At 31.4% G+C, this 17059-nt stretch overlaps 1 protein-coding gene across 1 annotated transcript; it reads left to right on the top strand.

Moving 5' to 3' along the window:
* The first annotated feature begins 4914 nt into the window (after positions 1-4914).
* LOC149560374 (xanthotoxin 5-hydroxylase CYP82C4-like) lies at positions 4915-7126 on the top strand. Its single transcript, XM_089824662.1, has 2 exons — positions 4915-6109; positions 6398-7126. Exons 1-2 carry the CDS (start codon positions 5146-5148, stop codon positions 7024-7026), a joined length of 1593 nt encoding a protein of 530 aa, XP_089680788.1. The 5' UTR covers positions 4915-5145; the 3' UTR covers positions 7027-7126.
* The last annotated feature ends 9933 nt before the right edge of the window (positions 7127-17059 follow it).

The following is a 17059-nucleotide window of genomic DNA, read 5'->3' as shown; positions in this document are numbered from 1 at the left end:
AAAATAGGGTCTAGTCATCCAAAATCCATTAAAATCACTCTTCTACCCATTAATCAACTCGCTTTGATACCAAATGAAAGAGCTAAAATATAAAATGCTGATTTTATTGATTCAGATTTTCTGAATACATTCAGATACATACAAAATTGATACTGAAATGCTACTAAATTATTTCACATTGATATGTGAACAACTTTATATAACCTTATTTTCCCTTACAAAAACTACTTACGAGAATAATGTCTAGAAACTATACATTTAACTAATTTATTTATTTAAACTAAACTTAGAAACTAGCCTGATTAACTTAATTAATGTAATAAGTCCAACACTCTTTGGCTAATTCTAAACTCTCTCAGATGTATTAAGGCAAAGCCACCATAGCCTCAATCATGGCCAATAATTGGGCATCTTCCTTCAATAAGCAGAAGCAAAGAATCCCTTCACAGATTTCTATCCTCTCTTTCTAAAAAATATGGCCCCGTCATGTATCTCCAACTTGGTGTCCACCCAACTTTGGTCATAATTTCTTCAAATCTCACAAAAGAATGTTTTATAATGACTGACAGAGCATTTTCTTCTTGGCCACTTATGTCTGTAGGAAAGCAATTGTGGTATAATTTCAAAAACTTCGGTCTCACTCCATACTGCTCCTACTAGTGAAACTTTAGAAAATTTTGCAGCATCCACCTCTTTTCTTCCCATAGAGTTGAATCCTTTAAACACATATGTGTAGAGAATATTTTTTCTCTAATTAGATATCTGATGGAGAGTTGGAAGTGTGATCAAATGAATCCAGTAGGTATAAAGTTGAGGCTATCTGATCTCACATATAATATCATGATGCAAATTGTTTCTAGAAAAAGAATTTTTCACTTGTTTCCAACATACTTAAAACCAACTAAAACCACCTAATTCTAACCTTTGTTTACCAAAAACATTTTAAAAAATTTAAATGTCCCTAATGAGCAACTTTCTCTTATAATTTTCTTAAAGTTTCATAGACATACAAAATGGTATCTTGCATTGACAAACATGTACTTTTCATCCAAGTTTTGTTTATTCTAGACTAATTAGGTGAAAACAAACATGAAAACACAAATCTAAACCAAGTGCCTTGGTGCTCTGCACCACATTTTCAGTATATATTTTTCGACAACAACAATGTCTCTCTTATATTGTGTAAAATACATGAAGAAATGTGCCTTCATGGGACATATCTTTCCTTTATTATTTAATTAATATAACAATTAATTATTTAACAATAAATAAATGGCTATTTTCAAATGCTGAGATGACTTGGAGCATTTTATGATCAATGTGTTGAAGTCAAAAGTATGTACCTTATTCTCCTCAATTAAACATAGCCATGATATTGTGGATGTCCCTCCTCTAGGTTGACATTGTCATTCTTTTCATTGCTATTAGGGTTCATCTTCTAAGACATTTGGACATGCTTTATCCTTAAGGGCCCTAGAAAATGTATCTTCATCTCAACCAAGGGATGTCATGGATGAGTAAATTTCTCTTTTATCATTTCTCATACAATATTTTCTATTTTGACTCTACAACTTTTTGGCTTTGTTGCATATGTCTTTATTGGATGATTCTTGGAAAATTAAATATTGTTGCTAGACTATCAAATTATTTTCCTTCCTCTGTAAATTTTCTTCCTCTATTACTCTTTTGATGGCAGTCTTAGTTGTATATCTTCTATAGTAAATATTTCTTCCTCCCCTCTTTAGGTACTTTCCTTTGCTTCTATCTATTTGAAAAATTGGTAATATTGCCTATATGGATTTTTTGTAGTTATTTTACTATTAACACACACACACACACACACACACACACACACACACACACACACACACACACACACACACACACACACACACACACACACACACACACACATCTTCATTTTAGTCCCATGTGTTTATCCAAATAAAGTTACCGAATATTATCATTTTTGGCTATTAGTTTTATTCCAACTCTATCTATTCGGCTCTCCATGGAGGTAAAAATTATTTTAAAAGAAAAATATTATGGAGAATATATATACAACTCCAACATTTTTTCTTATTCTACTATGTGTACTTGGAGAACTAGTTTGTGGAATGAAGTAGAGTATGTAAGACTAAGCCAAGTATAACTTTCTATTTCGATTTGTATATGATAGAACATTGAAAAAAATATTCCATGTGGGACATTGGCATCTGAGAACTAGTTCTTGTTCTTTCCAGCATAATAATTTTATTGTTTTAGCTTATTCTTTCTATAATAAAATATTATAGATATCTTTATGGACTATTTATTTTAGTATTTATCTCTCTCCTTTTTTAATTATGTTAATAATGTTCATTTGATTTATTTATCTTCCTGTCTCCTAGGACTACTAGTTTAGTGAGGTAATATAATGTGCATTATCTCGAGCTGCAATCTTGATATCCTAGGGGTAATGAATCCCACAGTCTACACATTTAAAAATTACATGAAAATTAATTTATCACAGCATGCTCTATTTTTTATTAGATATGTGCTAAAATTAAAAATGATATCTAATATGGGATCAAACATTTATATCCAAACACACATTGGAAACATCATAAGAAATTCTTTGAAGTGATTATAAATATATCTAAAAAAATTGTGGGTGTGAATAAAGGTAAAATGAAACAAAATGGCTACTTTACAAGATTTATAATTGACTAGAAAATACTAATTTGAAAATTTGACATTTCAAAGAATATAATTGAATGATTGATTCTAATATTTTGATTTCAAATAATCATGTGTTGATGATCTCACTTGTTGGGAAAGATCTACAAGTGAATGCCAGCACTTGTTAAAGCTACTTTCTAGTAGCCATTGATTAGAGTTTATATGTTGTTGATTTGTTTATATGAAAGGTTCCTTTGCACTTAGAAATAAAAAGATAATATTATTTTGAACTTTTATTTACTTTTTTCAAATCTTCTTCTTATTTTAATATGGAGCTTCTATACTCCATTTTAACCACTTAGTTGAAAGCATCATCAAGTCAAAGCTATTTAGTTGCTAAGAATTTTAATTTTGGTAGATGTGTTAGTTACTCTCTTATGAAAGTTTGTTCAAGATTTGTTACTTGGGTTTGAGTATTCCAAATAAAATACTTTCTCATATGATGATGTTGACAGTGGGTAATGGAGGTTCAGTGATAATTTATGCAAGTCATTGACTAGTTTATTATTGTATTATAACTATTTTGATACAAATATTCCTAGAAAACAAACCATTGGATTAAGAAGTCTAATTTGTAAAATAATGTAGAAAAATGTAGCATGTTGTCTACGATTTCTTCATGTAAGAGTACCATTGTCTTGACTAAGTAATCTGGGGCACAACCTAAACAAGTAGTAGAAAGTTGCAGTTTCACTACACTAGAGGTAATTTAAACAAACCAAAGATAATTTGTAGATCAAACAATGTGGCAACCTCTTTTTAACTTCTACTAATGATAATGCAATTTTTTTTGATAAAATACCAAGGAGATTTTTAAACATACCTCTTAATGAGATAGTATATTTTATGATTAATTCCTTCATTTTGAACAAAATTTATTTAGAATATGTCACCCCTTACAGTGATTATATCAATTTGTCAATAAAAAGAAATGAAACAATAACAAAGAGGAACATAATCCATCATTCATATTTGCAAAAAAAACTCACCTAAGCAACATCAACATTAGGCAAGAAAGTACATATATTTTAATAGAATTATAATTGAAAAAAATGAACTTCAACAAGTATATCAAATCCTCACAAAATGACTACGACGAATTCTATGATATGTTATGTAGAATTTTTTTGCAAAAGTTGCTATCATACTATGGTAGAATTTCCAAGATCTAAGAGAAAACTAAATGTGCATAATCAACAAATTTTATTCCTTGTTAGCCTACCAATGCTAGCCATCTTTCATTTTGCCCAGTCATTCCGCTTGGTAACTCTTCTATCTAAATCCTCTTAGTCCTTGTTAGTCATCTTTCCAACCTTCTTTAGGGTTGCCTACCAATGCTTTGTAATCCTTCTTGTCTTTACAAATCACATATCTTGAGTTCTTATAGTTCAAGTTTATTCTTCTCATTGAACTTTCCACATTGAACCTTGAATCTGAAACCTTCACCATCTGGTGATACAAAATAAACAACAAACCCTAACACAATCAATGTACAAATGTGAACTACAAATTAGAATATTATTGAATAAGTTCGTTAGTAAAAAAATAAATAGAAAATAAAATAGAATAACAAAATAACAAAGAACAAGATAGAGATTTACATGATGTACCTTAATAATATACCAAGGAAGCATTCATTAAACAAGAAAATGATATTCTTATTAATCAAAAAATAATTAAATTTACATGATGGGCCTTAATAATATACAAAGGAAGCACTATTGAACAAAATAATGATATTCTTCTTAATAAAAAATAATTGGATTGTCAACTGCTTATAGCAGTGATTTGTTTAAGTGTTACTAATATATTTTTTAGTTTTTTTTGGCTACAGGTTTCAAGACTGATGGTATTGTTATTTTAGCTCTGAACATTATATGTTTTTTTAAATTTAAAGTTGGTATTGGTTAAATGACTGGAAGGTAACCCCTAACTGACTTTTCAGCCTTTCTGTACCTTGGGATCAACCCCAAGTCTTGTTGATTGCTATCTAATACTTAAAAAACAATTAGATTATCAACAGTGCACAACTTTTGCTATAACAAAATTGATACTCTTTTTTGTGAGTTTTCCTTTAAGAATTTGTCTGTCGTACGTTTTTCATCCACATGGCTTTCATAATCGAACAGTTAATTTTTTGAAAAAATCTAGCTTTTCCATAAAGGTAAGTCGCTCCCTCGGTAAATTACATCAAACCTGATAATATTTCTGTGGTCATGGATGGCATACTTTTAACCAGAAAAGGGAGTACGCCCAAATCTCAAACCCGTGATCATACAAAACTCTTGGTGTCTCTGTTCTTGCACCAAACATTCAAACGTCTTGTGATCATACATAACTCTGGTTTTTCTATTCTTGCAGTCTTGATTCTATCCAAATCTCTTAGCTGGGCTCAACTATTTAGAGGAAGGTAGATCACCAATTATGGCGTCAGGGGAGGGTTTCTTTGTTGTTCTCGCTCTAGTAGCGGCTTTTCTTTGGCTAATTCTAAACTCTCTTAGACGTCATGTTAAGGACCTAAAGCCACCGCAGCCTCCATCATGGCCAATAGTTGGGCATCTTCCTCTAATAAGCAGAAGCAAAGAGCCCCTTCACAGATTTCTATCCTCTCTTTCAGAGACATATGGCCCGATCATGCATCTCCAACTTGGCGTCCGCCCAGTTTTGGTCATCAGCTCTTCAGATCTCGCAAAAGAATGCTTCACAACAAATGACAAGGCCTTTGCTTCCCGGCCACTTATGTCTGTAGGAAAGCAATTGGGGTATAACTTCAAAATCTTCGGTCTCGCTCCCTACTGCTCCTACTGGCGAAACATTAGAAAAATTTGCAGCGTCCACCTCTTTTCTTCACACAGAGTCGAATCATTCAGACACGTCCGCGCAGAGGAGATTTTCACTCTAATCAGATCGCTCTTGGAGAGTTGGGAGCGAGATCAGATGAATCCAGTGGAAATGAATTCGAAGCTGTCTGATCTCACATATAATATCATGATGCGAATTGTTGCTAGCAAAAGAATCTCGCGAGATCTCGGTTCTGAAGACTTCCAAGAGGCGCAGCATTTCAAGGAGTTTTTGGAAGAAAATGTAATGTTATTTGGAGCATTTGATGTCGCATATTACCTGCCCTTTATCAAGTGGGTCGATCCAAAAGGTTTAGTGGGTTCCATGAACAATCTAAGGAAGAAGAGAGAGCCGTTCATGAAGAAATTGCTGCAGGATCACCGGGAGAAGAAAGATGTGCATGCTCGAGACTTGGTTGATGTTCTTATCTCTGTCACAGACAACCATGAAATTGAGTCCGACAATAACGACGATGTGGTGAAAGCGAACGCCTTGATATGTTCTTTTATCACATTCTCACAAAATCCCATTTCCCTGTATGCTCTAAGTATGTACATCCCTCAAATATTGTTCAAATATGTAGCTCTATAAATTTGGGGATTAAAAATCAGATCTCTGGCAGGGGATTCACTGCTCCCAGATTTCCCCTGCGTCTCCAACAATCAATGTCAATTTGAAAGCATTGTTGCAACTTGGTTATAAATATTCAATTATTTAAATAAGAGATTCTGAATGCACTTTTTGAGCACTGATTATTGAAGTGGGAATAATTTTTAAACCCTACATCGACCACGCGTTAATTTTAAATCTCTTAACAATAAGATTTGTTTTTAAGTTTCGCAGGGCTTGATAACCACAGGTACTGAAACGTCCTCTGTGACCATTGAGCGGGCACTGTCAGCTCTGATGAATCACCCGGACATTTTGCGCAAAGCCCAGCAAGAGATCGACACACATGTTGGACGGGAGCGATTAGTCGAAGAATCGGATGTGCACAATCTGAAATATTTGCAGGCAATTGTAAAAGAAACTTTCAGGCTTTATCCACCGGCACCTCTCTTGGTTCCGCACGAATCTATCGAGGATTGCACTGTTGGAGGATATCACATTCCCGCAGGAACTCAGTTGTTGGTGAATGTTTGGGCGATTCAACGGGATCCTTCTGTGTGGGAGCGTCCCACGGAATTCGTTCCTGAACGCTTTCTCGACAGCGGGAAAGAGATTGATGTGAAAGGGCAGAACTTCGAATTAATCCCGTTTGGCTCGGGCAGGAGAATATGCCCGGGCTTGTCTCTGGGAATGATTGTGGTGAGCTATACATTGGGCCGTCTGCTTCAGAGCTTCGAATGGTTTTCTCCAGACGGGCCTGAAATTGACATGACAGAAGGAATCAGTATCTCGATGCCCAAATCAATTCCTTTGAAGGTCGTTATTAAACCTCGCCTTCCACTCCATCTCTACTAATAACGTCTGCTTAGTGCTTAGTCCTCGTGACAAAGTGTCAATCCTCGGCTTCCCCTTCATCTATTTTGTATGTCTGCAATATACTCCTTATTTGTTCATATATCTGTGCTGTTTCTATATCTTTGCTTGAGAAATGGGTATGAGATGTTCACTTCTGTTAAAACTAGTTGGATACTGTCCAGTCACATATACCATAATGTATAATTTGTATTCCAGGGTCGGCCCATCTTTTTGGCAGCTATCAATTATTTCAATAACATAATTTCTTTATTAATAAAAGCTTTAAACTGGTTCATTTAATTTTATTTTAAAAATCAAAATTAAAAAATCTTTTCAACATTTATCACAATTGATTGTGAAGTCTTGTCAGCCATAGTAACCTTATCCGTATTGATGTTAACGTTGTTAGAGATTTTATAATGTTTGGTAAAATTGAAGTTATTGTCCTAAAATTATAAAAGAAAAAATATATAAGAAAATATAGAAGCAATAATGTAGATATTTATAAAATGTACTAAAAAAATAAAAGTAATAGCTTCTAATAAGACATTATTAAATTATGTGCACTTAATTTTTTTCACTATATTTATAACTAAAAAAGATAATTTGATATCAAGTTCCATTACTACTTGTTAGTTAGGCAAATATTTAGAAATTAAAATTAAAAATCTTCAAACCATGTTAAAATTTCATTTTTCGCTAAACTTGACTTAAGTGATATTTAACTAATTCAATAATAAAAATTTTAAAATATTTTCTCTTCATATTATATGATTCATTTTACCTATCTAACATACTGAATTCTACAAATTATTATTGACTCCATTTTTATAAAAGAAAAAATATCGAGGACTATTTTTAATTAGATGATGTCTTTTTTTATTCATTTCATAAAATATTTTCATTTAAAAATTGAGTAAAATAAATATTGAACTTTTTTTTTTTCAAGTATTTTTATTACAACTAAAGCATATGTTCATGTGTTGATAGCTTAAGTATACATAATCTAACATTGAGCCATAAGGTAGGTAAGAGCCTACAACACAATGGTAAATTGTGAGCTTGTTAATTGGGAGGTCTTGGGTTTGAATCTACACAAGCTTAATTAATAATCAAAATATTTAACTAAATAATAATTAACAATCTCTTACCAATCAAAAAATAAAATATTTACCCATAAGGTATTAAATATCTAATCTACTAAATAATTTTTTTAAAGGCTATTCAACTATACATCTATGATTTATTATTTATATTTCAAGATCACATCTCTCATATAAAACAAATGCCACGTAGTGGCTTGTATTTGCCGGAAGTTGTAATAGTAATTTAAGATTAAAAATTTAATAGTTAGAAAATAGTCAGTTGAGGTAATTTATAATAGTTTAAGAATAAAAATTTAATAGCAAAAGAATAGTGAGCTGCAATGATCATTTAATACAATTTAATCAATATTTGTTTAAGATTAAAAAACTATCTCCTTACATATTTAAATAAATTTTTGAAGAATAATAATTCCTAAAAAAGTATATAATTAAAAAAAAATTATCATATAAGTGTAGTGTAAGAATTCTTTTTTTTTTTAAATTATTAAGATTAAAAATAATTATCTTTTAAACTTCATATTATATATATATATATATATATATATATATATATATATATATATATATATATATATATATAATCCTTAAATATAGGTAGTGGTTCCTAGAAATTTGCTCCTATAAGACTCAAACAATATGAGCCAAGTAAATTAAAGTAAAATATTTTTTATTATTTTGAAAATTCAAATTTGGCATATAAACATTAGAAAAAGTCAAAGGATTAAATTGATTATAAAATACTTACATTTTATTGGTTGAGGTAGGAAGAATTAATCATTTGTTATGCACAACTGATATATATATCATCCTTAAATATAGGTAGTGGTTCCTCAAAATCGCTCCTATAAGACTCAAATAATATGAGTGAATTAAACTAAAGAAAAATATTTTTCATTATTTTAGAAATTAAAATTTGGCATATAAACATTAGAAAAAAATCAAAGGATTAAATTAATTATAAAAATAATTACATTTTATTGGTTGAGGTAGGAAGAATTAATCACTCATTATGCACAACTAATTGCAATAGTATGTGCGTTTGACAAATACAATAATATAATTATTTTATGTAAATATTTATTTTATAATGACATGATACGAATATATCTCATATAAAGTTATGTATATGAATTTATTTATAATCTCATGTATTATTTATTTATCCTATAAAAATATTATGAACAAATAAAATTGATAACTAAAAAATGACATTTATCATTGTTATATAATGTATGCACTATCAGTACATATCATTTTAAGATTTTCACTATGATAATCAATAATCTTAACATATTCAAACATTCAATCTTTATTATTATTTTGAAATATGTAAATCAAAATATTTTATGTTACAAAGTAGAGTGGAAATAAAAATTGATAAATAAGAGATATTTTCATTATGTAAAGTAGAATTTGACATTATGTTGTAAAACTTATAAATATTAATGAATAATATTATAATTAATTATTGATATATTTGTTTATATAATATTAAATTTATATAACTTATTTAAATACATAAACTAAAACAACAATTATGGGCCTGGAAGAAATTTTGGAGCGAGAAGGGAACTCCAAAGAAGCTTGTCGATCTAATCTCTCACTACAACATCTTGCCCTTTTACTTTTTGTTTAAAGTTTTGAGAAATAAAATACGTACATGGAAAGGGTATGGAGGTGTGAAGAAATTTACACATTTAATTAAATGTCTGAAGAGAATATTGGTTATGTTTGAATTTTTAGATAAAGTTTAGTAGTAGACACTATGTTGAGGTTGTGATTTTAGGTAATATTGATATATTTATAATTACATAAGAAATTAAAATTATATTAATCTACTTAATTATCATTGTAATCTAGAACTAAAATAGTTGTTAAAACATATTTTAGATTGCATTGTATAATTTTTTTTGAAAAAGCTACGATTAAAATTTAAATATTTATATTTGTTAAATAAAATCAATAGATAATAAAATTGAAATAAATGATGTTTTTAAAAGTTTTTAAAAATGTAGATTAATAAAAAGAAGTTTCCAAACTAAAAGATAAAAGTAAATAAAATAATAATCTTAAAATCTTAACATTGGTAAATTCAATTGTAAATCTAATATTAAATTATATATTTTATGTTTCCAATTGTAAATTAATTAGTATATTCAAGAAACATGATAAACTTTATATTTTTAAATAAAAATATTTATTCTTATATATATTTGAAATTATTTTAAACTAATAATTCATGAAAATTCTAGATTATATACTGATTCTAAATAATAAATTCTCAAATCCTATTGTAAATGTACTTCAATTTTTTTCAATTATAGAATTATGAAATTAAAAAGCTTTTAAAAAACCCTTTTCTTCTTAGTTTTTTATATGTATTCAATAACTCTTTTTATACATTCAATGCATGAAAAATTCTTACATCTAATTGTTATTGTCACTATCTTGTTTGCTAAGAATTAATTGGGTTTGTATGAAGGAATTTTGTTAATCTACTTTTCACAGTATCACTTTTTAACCTCTGATTGGATGAAAAGAATATTAATCCTTAATTATATTGATTAAAATAGTAAAAGATTAAGTCGTGGGAGGAAGGGCATGTAGAAGCATAAGTGAGACATAGCATTTTTCCAGACATATGATGCACCTTGTTATGCATCAACTTTTCCATTCAAGCCAATAAAAAGTTTATCACCTAACTTGCTTGATGAGGTTTGTTTGAAACATAACTTTATCTTATGCTTTCTCACTTGGGAGCCCTATTTTTTGTTGAAAACGAAAAGCCTATACAGTGGTTTTTAACCGTACAGTGAGATATCCTTCTTGTATCATGAAACATCATACATGTGATTCCACTGTATAGTGAAGGGTCTATCATGACTTGGCATTGTGGTACACCTAGCAGTGAAGTGGCTATGCCAATGGAACTGACCCAATGTCGAAGGTGCCCAAGTGAGCGAAGACATCCATGTCACCAAAGGCATCTGTGTGAATGAAGGCACCTAACTGAAAGAATTTGCATGACCAAAGGCATCTATGTCACCAAAGGCATCTAGGTGACAGAAGCATTCATGTCACTGAAGGCATCCACATCATCAAAGGTATCTGTGTGACTAAAGGCACGTGACCAAAGCCATTTGTGTGACCAAAGGCATCCACATCACCGAAGGCATCTGTGTGACTGAAGGTGTTTGTGTCACCAAAGGTATTTGAGTGATTGAAGGTTTCCAAGTGACCATCACTAAAGGTATCTGAGGGATTCGAGGCATCTATGTCATTGGAGACATATGATACCTAAAGGAGTGGTCATCGATAGGATGACTGACCGTTGGATGGATAAGTTCCAAGGATGCCAGTAGCCATTTTGTTCTTGATAGTTAATGCACCAAATTCCATAACGAATTATAGTTTGTATATATTTTTGTGGGCCTTTTTAGGGCTAGTATGGATATGAAAGTGAGGTTGATTGTAATACAATCTGAGCCTATGAGCCTATCCAAAAATAGAGTTTGTTGTATCTAAATTATTTATTGTAATACAAAGTTTCTTGGGGGTTTTTGGGTGGTGAGTTTTTCCCAAGAGGGTTTCTCACATTAAATCTGGACTGTGTTTATCTTGTCTGCATTTTTTTTTCAATGTTATCATTTTTCCTATGCATCTCAATGTGGGTATGTGCAGGATCATGGTCAACCAAACTATGGCCTTAAGTGGTGTGAGTTTGAAATACGAGCCTCAGATCCTCACAATCACTTCAACATGGTCATTACCTGCGAGATCATCCCAAAATAAACATTGTAATATTTATCTGAAAAGTATAACAAAGCAACCTGTTGCCTTCTAACTAGAAGGATTATGACCTTTACTCTCAGAATGAGAAACAAGCAACCAAACCTCTAGAACGAAGGATTTGTGTAGCTAAATAAAAGTGCAGGTATTCTAGATGAGAGATACAATTGTTAATCTAAGAAATGAAGAAGCATAGTATGCTAAATGGTTGCATATTTAAAATCTAAATGATATTAAAATGAAAGAAATAAAGCTATGCAAATGAGAGCAGACTGAGTAATAATTTCAGCATAAGTTTGACACAAATTCCAAAAGTTCATCCTTTGTAATGAGGAATTGAGAGCTTCTTTTATAGAATCCAAGAGGTGATTGATGGTCGAGATTAATTAGAATGGATGGTCAAGATTGAAGAGGAGAGCTAGTGATAATGGAACATTCCTCATGAAAAGGGAGTTAATTGGTTGCCTTTGAGTGATAAAAGGAGTTGACTGGTTCCTTTTTGAGTGATAAAAGGAGTTAACTAGTTACTTTTTGAGTGATAAAAGGAGTTAACTAATTCATATTTTATTGATAAAAGGAGCTAACTGATTTTATTTTTAGTGATAAAAGGAGCTAACTGATTCCTTTTTAAGTGAAAAAAGGAGCTAATTGATTCCTTTTCAAGTGATAAAAGGAGTTAACCGATCACCTTTTTGAGAATATTTAATTTGATAAAATAGTATATGACCTCATAAATGGATAACTTTAACAAATTGAATAATTATATTCAATAATTAAAAATAGGAGATATCTTATTAAACTAAATGTATTTAATTCCTTTGTATATTGGCTAAAGAGGTCATTTTAATTTAATTAAATTAAATCAATAGGTTTATGTAGCTAGTTTGAGTCAATATTTAGAAATTAAATAAACAATATGATTAATGCAGAGTAGGATTTTTTGCATTTGACACCTAGGTCAAGTAGCAATTATCAATCTTAGAATTGCCTAGTAAAATCGGACCTAGGAATAATTGAATAAACCAAAGTTGGTTAATATGGCAATGCGCCAATTTTGGGGTCTAACATTTGCCCCTCTTTGAATGAATGTGTGAGCAACACATTTGATTCAAAGGAATCAGAAGTATAGATCAAGAAATGAGATTGGTTTTGAAATTGATTATATAGAGACCAATTGATTAGATTTTAAAGGTTATCTCCAGAATGAAACTTAACCTTAAGGGATTTAGATAGAAGACCTAGATACCAAAGTTGATTGCATAAAGATTGTCAAATTTTATAGAATTGTTCCTAGAATGAGACTCAACTCTCAAGAGTCAGGGTTTAGACTATCCTGATACCTATCCATTAAAAGATGATAATATTAAAGATGATTCATAGAATTATTCCTAGAACAAGGCTTAATCCTCAGGAAAAGTTAGGGTTATCTCCAAATCAAAGCTTAATCCTTAGCAAGAATTTGGAATTATCTCCAAAATAGAGCTTAATCCCCCAAAGTCCAAATAGAACACCTGAATGCTGGTCCATAAGATATAGTAAGATCCAATCATGAGTCATAGAATCATCTTCAAAATGATGCTTGATCCTCGAGAGTTAAGGTTTAGACTATCCCAATACCTATCTATCAGACTCTAACCAGAAATGTTATAAGATATGATTAGCTGATCAAAAGATGAGATAGATAACATAGACACTAGATAAAAGGGAGAAAGATGCCCCGAGTGATAAGATGCCCTGAGTGATGAGGAAATAAGATTCAGATTGAGTTGAAATTCAGATTCAATGATGTAATCATCCTACCCCCCTAGTAGTGAAATCGAAAGATGACACACCAAAAATGTGATGTAGTGCTATATGTTAAAAGATATTAAAGAAATATGAGGTTTGTAAGAACATAAAAGAGATCAAAATAATCAAAAGAAATATAGAAGACATCATAATGATCAGAAGAATTTAGAAGAGATTAGAATGATTTGAAGAAATATAGAAGAGATCAGAGTGATCAAAAGAATTTAGAAGAGATCAGAACAATCAGAAGAAATATAGAAGAGACGGAATGATTAGAAGAAATATAGAAGCCAATTTGAAGTGATTTTGAGGTCTAAAAGACAAATTTTGACCAAACTTGACCATATTTGACTTTTTATAGAAAATTTTGAAAGTTTGAAGAAAGTGTGATTTGAAAAGATTCCAAGATTCACAAAGTATCACAAAAAGAATGGGCTACACAAGAATTCAATCACATCGGTCTCAAAATTTTGAAATGTGATTTAAGCTATTTAAGTGTGTCAGATTTTGAATTCGGTCCCAAAAATGGATGCAGAATAGTCAAAGTAGCCAAAAGGGTGATTAATTGAAATCATTTGTGTAGTCCTGAAGAAACATGATACTTTGAAGAATCAACAATCCCACATCACAAAGGATGCAAGTAAATCAATGATCAAACTTATGCAAGTAGAATATGCATTGTAGCCCTATGCTAGATGCAACCTTAAACTAGATGCAATCCTAGGTCTAGTTACCAAGCTCCAAAAAAATTCATCATCGAGCATATAGCAAAACCCCATACATCATACAACTCCCACTGATATTGCAATCATGGAAATATGAATACAACATATGTTCTAGTTTTGTTCAAATTAAATGTAAGCATTCAAGGCACAAAAAGCCAAAATAACCAAAACATTTTTTCCTTTTAATATATAACAAGCAAACATAAGCATTAGAGCATAAATGGTAGGATGACCAAAAAAATTCTTGCATGCAAACACACTAGACACATGCAAGATCCCTGTTATGCTACGTAATCAGTAAGCTTTTTGTCCACAACGACCCTTGTTTTCATAACCTGAGATAGAAATGTGCTAGATATACTCATAGTGACCCATATGTTCACTTAGTAGGATGAGTATTAGTAGTTACTGTGGCATAGAGAATTCACTCAAACAAGCAACAAAAATAACCAACCTCAATGAAGAGTCCATATAAAAGGAGTCAAGGTACACACAACCATCCAATATGAGATGGAGGCTATTATAGTGGACACCTCTCTTTATATGGATGCTTTAGATCATTGGAACTAAACCACAAATAGAAAATAAAGAAAAGATCATGCCCCTAGTCCTTGCTTCCCTAGTCAAAAGAGACATCATCGAGATGCTTGAAGAGACATGATAAAGCGAAAGCAAAACAAACAAAGAAAAACTCAGCATATCTCAAATAGATTCAACATTTTTTAGTTCATTTTTTGTATTATAGGATTGATATGTATGAAAGAAATCTCTTCAGTAGGGTGACAACAGTAGACAGACATAGTTAGAACAATTGGTGACTAAAGTCAAAGAGGAATCTTCAATAAGAAGAACCTTGGCAGAAAACTGAGTGATAGTAGATAGACATAGAAGAATTTGTGACTGATGCGAGAGAGATCTTCCATGAGAGGAATCTCAAAAGTGACATAAGTGATAGTAGGTAGACATAGTTAGAAAAACTAGTGACTATCGCGAGAGATGTTCCATGAGAGGAATCTCAAAAGTGACATGAGCGACAGTAGGCAGACACAGTTACAATAACTAATGATTGGTGCTAGAGAGATGTTCTATGAGAGGAATCTCAAAAGTGACACAAGTGACAGTAGGCAGACATAGTTACAAAAATTGGTGACTGTCATGAGAGAGATTCCATGAGAGGAATCTCAATAGTGACACAAACAATAGTAAGTAGACACAATTAGAAAAAGTAGTGACTTTTGTGAGAGAGATTCCATGAGATGAATCTCAATAGTGACACAAACAACAGTAGGTAGATGTAATTAGAACAACTGGTGACTATTGCAAGAGATTCCTATGACACTATAGGGTGTTGCCCTTGAGTTATGACAAGATTCAATCCATGGATACATGAGCAAAATCAACAAACTAAAGTAGGAAAGAAACTTTACATGAACCAGAAGATGCACTGTAAGATATCACATTGGGAACAAGAGGTGCCTATTTACTAGGTTTTCACCTTCTTGGCAGAAATTCTATTTTTTCTACCATGATGTCTATTTCTAAGTTTCCATAAATGGTGTTTTTTTTGTTTTTCAATTTTTTTTGTATTTTTGTATTTTTGATTTTTTTTTTTTTTTTTTTAAATTTTCAAATGTTTTTGGTATTACCAAGGCACCTATTGCTAGGTTTTCAACAAGATAATGATTTTTTAGGACTTTTTACAATTTTTTAGATTTTTTTCAAGACATTTAAGTATATACAGATAGCTTCTGAGATTAGATAAGTTGTAGAATAGCTTTAGGTGGAGAGTGTTGATGGGCTTCTTGAGCACCTCTACCTCAACTATAGAAAGTTGGTAAGCACCAGATCCGAACACTGCAGTGACTATGTAGGGACCAAGCTAGTTGGGTTCGAACTTCCCCTTTTGTACTATTTGTTGTTGATTCTTAGGCTTTTCTCTTAGAAAAAGATCATCCAGTTAGAATTCATGTGTCTTAACTTTCTTATTGTAACTTCTAGACATATGCTATTGATAAGCTCGAAGATGATCGCACGCCACTTACCGATGTTCATCTAACAATTTTAGCTCCTGAAGTTGAGATATTCTATAGTCTTCATCAGTGATGAGGCCCTTCATAGAGATTCTTAGAGTAAAAATCTCGATTTGAATGGGAAGCACAACATCCAACCCATATACTAAAGTAAAGGATGTTGTTCCCATTGGAGTTTTGATAATTATTCTGTAAGCCCATAAAGTTAGATTAATCTGAAGGTGCTAGTCCCTTCTAGATTTACTAACTATTTGATGCAAAATCTTAAGGATCACCTTGTTGGATGCTTCCACTTGACCATTACCCTGGGGGTAATAAATAGAAGACCAATGTTGTGTGATTCTAAACCTTTTACATAACTCCTTAACATCCTTGTTTCTAAACTATCCTCCAATGTTATTAATAATGGAGGAAGGTACACAATACCTACATATGATGTAATTCATAATGAACAAAGCTACACTTTTTTCATTTGTTATGGAAAGAGGGAGTGCCTCTACCTAGTTAGTGAAGTAGTCTGCAGTAGTAATGATAAACTTATGTCCATTTTAAGAAGGTGGGTGAATCTGACCCATGAGATCAAAGGCCCATTGTT

Source organism: Cupressus sempervirens, chromosome 4, assembly GCF_028749045.1.
Source record: "Cupressus sempervirens isolate cs-2001-9-10 chromosome 4, ASM2874904v1, whole genome shotgun sequence".
Classification (NCBI taxonomy): Eukaryota; Viridiplantae; Streptophyta; class Pinopsida; order Cupressales; family Cupressaceae; genus Cupressus; species Cupressus sempervirens.
This window is presented reverse-complemented; position numbering and strand designations above follow the sequence as displayed.